Below are 5,583 nucleotides of genomic sequence, written 5' to 3' on the forward strand. Positions count from 1 at the left end.
AAGTTCTAACAACCTTTACACTTTTTGTCCTCTCAAATTTATATTTTTTTATCTGATTTTTTGTAATGAGGGCATTACAAAATCTTAAGTGTGGGGTGGGGATACATAAATTCTCAAGAACTTATAACTTGGTCATTTTTACGAAAATTTTGAAAAATGTTAAACAAATATACATAAGTTATTTGATTAAAACATCTAAAAAGAAAACCAAGTATAACAAAATTTATAAACCCATATGTTTAGAACCATTTATCACGTATTTCTATGAAGTTTATTGCAGATATCATTGCTTTGGAATGTATAAACCTGAGTATCCATTTGATGCGAGTAATAAAGGATGAATCAAGTCCATCCTTAAAGGAAGTAAAGTCTTCCGAATGTCGTTTTACTTGGTATAGCATACTTCCTAAACTATATCATTTCATACTAATATCATTTCACGATATAAAAGTACCATGGGAAGAGAAAGTCTTGAACTTTCAACCCGAAAATAAACTTGGTAGGGTAAATCTGAGTCGCTATCCAGTGCAAGACTGATTACGGTGCATAAAATGGAGTAGGATCTGTCCCACGCATAAGCTGGAGCAACAAGATCGCGAACAAAGTGAATATCAATCTCAATGTGCTTGGTCCGTTGATGTTGAACCAGATTAGTAGAGAGATAGACAGAGCCGACATTATCACAATAAACCAGTGTGGCTGAAGTGAGAGGACAGTGAAGCTCTTGCAAAAGATTACGAACCCAGCTAGTCTCGGCCATGACATTGGCAACACCGCGATATTTTGCTTCTGCAATGGAACGGGAGGACGTGAGTTGTAGCTTGGATGACCATGACAGAAGGTTGTTGCCGAGAAAAACACAATACCCATAAGTAAAGCGTCTGGTAGTGGGGTAACCAGCCCATTCAGCATCAGAGTAAGTGACCAATGTAGTCGGAGAAGACGCATAAAGGTTTAGACTAAGATCGGTAGTTCCCGGAATATAGTGAATGATCTGTTTGAGGGCATGCATATGCTGCTCGCAAGGATCATGCATGAAGAGGCAAATTTGTTGTGCGGCGTAAGAGATGTAAGGACGAGTAAATGTGAGATACTGTAAAGTGCCTGCAAGGCTGCGGTACAGAGTCAGGTCTTTCACAGTAGGTCCGTGACTGGTAAGTTTGGCCCCTGCTTCAACCAGGGTCCTACAAGGATGACATGTGGGCATAGTGACGCCCCGTACAAACCATCGTGTACGGATCGTCAACAACAGGATCATTACAAGGTCAAACACTATATGCTGTTTGAAAACCAGTTTTGCATTCATGAAAAGATAGCGTTTAACAAAAGATAATGTGCTTGCTATGAATAGAAGTTTTTACACAAGTATGTGACCCAAAGGTCGTTACAAAGTCATTGTTTGAAAATAACGTAAGTTACGAATGCAACATAAAATTTCCATGATTGAGACATCTCTAAGTAATGCAGCGGAAATCTAACACAGCAGGTCCGTAACAGTAAGTCTATAACACGCAGACAGCAAGTCTAACAGCAGAAGCAACAACGTCTAATGTGATGACCCAGAAATTTCTGACCAAATTTAAACTTAATCTTTGTATGATTAACATTTTCGACACGATAAGCAAAGTCTGTAAAACTGAATCTCAAAATTTTTGAACTACTTTTATATATTTAAATACCCTTCGGTTGTTTTCAATGATTCGCGAACAATTATATGTAGATATATACATATATATAATTTCAAGTTATTTAGTAAACGATAGTAACATTCATTTATTGATTCGATTGATATTTAGATAAGTTAACTAAAGCGTTTAAGATGAACCAGTAAAACACTAATTTGCTACAGTATTTTCAAATTGCTACAATACCCAAAATGCTACAGTGTGTTCGAAAATCACTATTTGCTACAGTGAAATTGACTTTGCTACAGTGAATTGCTACAATAAAACACTATTTCAAAATGAAAATATATATATATTAACAAATAGCCAGATGATGATTTATAGAAGTAAATGACCAAAACACTCAAATGTATAAGTTATACCTCGAGTGGTATAGTTTATGGATGATTTAAGACTATATTTTAACAAAGGTACGTGTCACGAAACGTAAAGTGCAAGTTTTCTCAGCGTACGAAAGGACATTTGAAAAACCGAAACCGGGACATAAGTCGATTGATGACGTATGACTTATCAGAACAAAAATTACAAATAAACTATGCACGTGAATTTAATATAATATATAATTAATTATTTAAATTATATATTATATATTAATATTAAATGATGTCGACAAGAGTTAGGACAAAATCATATGTGAGCTGGAATCTGAGGCCATGCGATCGCATGGCCACAAGCCTAGAAATCCATGCGATCGCATGGAGGCAAAAATCTGGCCAAGTCTATAAAAGGCCACGAGTTCTGTCCGAATCTTTACACTTTCATAATTATTTCTTTCTTTCTCTCTAATATATATATTTATATTATTATTATTATTATTATTATTATTATTATTATTATTATTATTATTAAGGTTAATATTATTATTAATCTTATTATTATTATTATTAGTATTATACATAAAATACTACGATGAGGTTATGTCCAAACGATTTCAAAAATGGTTTTCGAGCGGGATAAAGTTAAGGAAATTATGGGTTATTGCCAAGGAGGTTATGGGTAATGTTCGGGGGTATATTTGTGAATCACTTCAAACCAGCGTTTCAAATCAGTATTTCAAATCAGTATGATAAAGTATATGCTTATCCGTGGGCACCCGGTAACTAACTTAACATAATATTACCCCCTAAAAGTACACTTGGCGAGTGCGTAAGTTTACGAAGTATTAAACACCCGTTAAATACTAGCGCGACTAGCCCGAGTGGAGATGTCAAACCCTATGGATCCATATCTAAGATTCGCTCACCGTTTCAAAAACCAATGACTAAATGTTACCGAGCTAAGGGGAAAGTTTATGCCGTTGTATAACCCACACATATATAAAGTTTAAGTACTCGTGCCTAGTATGTAAAGCGCATGTATTCTCAGTCCAAAAATAGTTAAAGTAAAAAGGGATGCTATAACTCACAGTGATAAGAGCGGTAAAGTCGATAATGAAAGTATCAATTAATAAGTCGGTCCGAAGGGCCGTCAACCTAAGTCAAAGGTCACTAGGTCAGTATGTTGGCCCAAAAAGGCTTAAAAGTGAATAAATTAAGTTTAAGTGTCATCATCATCATCATTCATCATCATAAAAGCTAAGTAAGTTTAACAAGTATAGAGGTCAAAACAATAGGCTGATTTTGATCAGCTGCTGCGGCCTCTACGTAAATCGAAAAGATGCGTAATCAGTGGCCATGGCTCCGTATGGGAGTCCTCTAGTAGCTGACCAATTTCCAGAACCAAACTCGTCTTCATTTGACCGTGGTGATGGTTTAAGTGCGAGTAGGTCAGAAATTTCAGTACAACGTTACAACGGCGTAGTGACTTTCGGAAGGCCATAAATCCTAAACCGTAACTTGGATTAAGACGAGGTCTAAACGGAAAATCATCTACTCGAACCGAACTAACTGAAAATTAACTTTCAGTATCCCAGGTGGTCTGATAAGATCCCGAAAATAGTAAGCAAGGTGCTTCGGTGGGGTTCTTAGTGCTTGATGCTCATCACGGTTCTCATCCTTAATGCTTGTAGCTTCAAGTGTACAACTCGCTGATGGGTTAGCATCACCTTGACCAAGATTCTACCATCAACACACAATATGTTAAGACTAAGTAAGAACACAACTCATTTAAGAGTCTTAGATGGATGATGAACCATGGTTACATCATATCCTTAGTCTTAACACAATTACAAGTTACATTTACAACTAAAGCTACAAACTTTACTTCAATCAAGCAAGTATGAACATAATCTAAGTCAAATTAAGTGATGGAACCCTAAGCTAGAGATCTTGGATCCTTTTCACACAAGTTATAAGGTCACAAAGCTAGAAAGCTTGAACCTTTAGTATTCTTGAAGAACTTGAAGCATAAAGCTTAGATCTTTAAGTTATATGAAGACCATAAACACAAGTTTTGATCTTTATAACAAAATAATGAGATCATAAGTTAGGAAACTTAGATCCAACAAAATATATGAAGATTCAAGCTAGAAAGCTTGCATCTTGGTTGTTCTTGAAGATCTTGAAGCATAAAGCTTGGATCTTTAAGTTACATGAAGATTACAAACACAAGTTTGAATCTTTATAACAAAATAACAAGATTAAAGTTGAAAGATATAGATCTACAAAGTAGGTGAAGATTCAAAGCTAGAAAGCTTGAATCTTCCATGTTCTTGAAGGATTCAAATTCAAGTTTGAATCTACAAGATGTAATCAAGATCAAAGCTAAAAAGCTAGACCCATGATGATGATGATGAATTCGTGAGAGAGAGAGGAAGAAGAAGAAAAATCAATACTTACACTTTTTAGAAAGAGAAAGAACTAGAGAAAGAATTTGAGAGTAAGTGTGTGTGAAATGCAAATGAGAGCAAGTGTAAAATGGATGGAATAAGGCTTGTATTTATAGGTGGTGAGGGTGGTGGTGGTCTTCCAAAACCGTAGCCAGGGGGGACAAAGGGGGACAACTTTTGCTTTTTGGTTAATGGTTGTCTAAAGTTTGTGCTTATGTTGGGATCCCATGCAACATTAAGGATAATACTTGACAAAAATGCTAGCATGTTCCCTCTATTAAATGGGCATTTGTTTTACTTATTAATGGGTCACTAGTTACTTGTAATTGAGCTAATTAAATAGTCCACTAACTAGTGTAGGGTAGGCTAAAGTCCAACAAGGTAGAAAGTCCAACAAGACTAACTTGTAAGCATAAGTAAATTACTAAGCGTAATTAAGCATCCAAAAACCCAAGTAATTGTTATTATAAAATAACAATTAATATTTCGTAGTCATAATATTCTGATTACGACAAAAGTTAAATGTGTACGCAGTACACAGTTTGTTCGAAAAGTCAAGTGACACTAACGGTCATAAAGGCATCCGGTGATCAAGTTAAGTAACCTACGTACTCAAAGGCATGTTTTAATATATAAATGAAAGTAATCCACATGTAGTAAGATCTCAGAGTATAATATAGCTCAGTACGCATAAATACGCAGTTTCGTGAAAGCACAAAGCACAAAAGCAAGTTGAGAAAGCCGAGTCGTTACATTTGATGTTATGCGAGGGGTATATGAAATTGTATTAATTTTTACAAGGAAATACTATTAAATACAATACAATTTTACACAAGATATTTATTTATTTATAGAATGGATATACCTAAACCTTGCTACAAAACTTATAGGAAGTGTACCTAATCATACAGTAGTGTAGTTTTTAGTAAGTCCGGTTCGTTCCACAGGGATCTTTTAAACAAGCTTAACGCTATTTTTTTTAACTTATAATTCTAAAAATACAAAAATATATATAAGTAGTATTATTATTATAAAAGGGAGTTTTTACCGTTTAATGACCGGTTTGTCGATTTTTAAAACTTTAGTCGCAGTTAAAACCTAATGTAAAATATTAAAAAAAAATATAAATTA

At 34.7% G+C, this 5,583-nt stretch overlaps 1 protein-coding gene across 1 annotated transcript; it reads right to left on the reverse strand.

The window, feature by feature from the left end:
• Nucleotides 1–537: 537 nt before the first annotated feature.
• On the reverse strand, nucleotides 538–1,207 carry LOC139897899 (uncharacterized mitochondrial protein AtMg00810-like). Its single transcript, XM_071880615.1, has 2 exons — nucleotides 692–1,207; nucleotides 538–579 (listed from the first exon to the last, which is right to left on the reverse strand). The coding sequence occupies exons 1-2, from the start codon at nucleotides 1,205–1,207 to the stop codon at nucleotides 538–540; spliced, it is 558 nt and encodes a 185-aa protein (XP_071736716.1).
• Nucleotides 1,208–5,583: the final 4,376 nt, after the last annotated feature.

This window comes from Rutidosis leptorrhynchoides, chromosome 1 (assembly GCF_046630445.1).
Source record: "Rutidosis leptorrhynchoides isolate AG116_Rl617_1_P2 chromosome 1, CSIRO_AGI_Rlap_v1, whole genome shotgun sequence".
NCBI lineage: Eukaryota > Viridiplantae > Streptophyta > Magnoliopsida > Asterales > Asteraceae > Rutidosis > Rutidosis leptorrhynchoides.

What these genes read in the sequence shown, in the direction of transcription:
- LOC139897899 (XM_071880615.1), bottom strand. Translation starts at nt 1,207, where the DNA reads ATGCCCACATGTCATCCTTGTAGGACCCTGGTTGAAGCAGGGGCCAAA. An exon ending in CTCTCACTTCAGCCACACTG is followed by an intron (nt 580 to 691) that starts GTTTATTGTGAT and finishes TTGTTGCTCCAG; the next exon opens with CTTATGCGTGGGACAGATCC.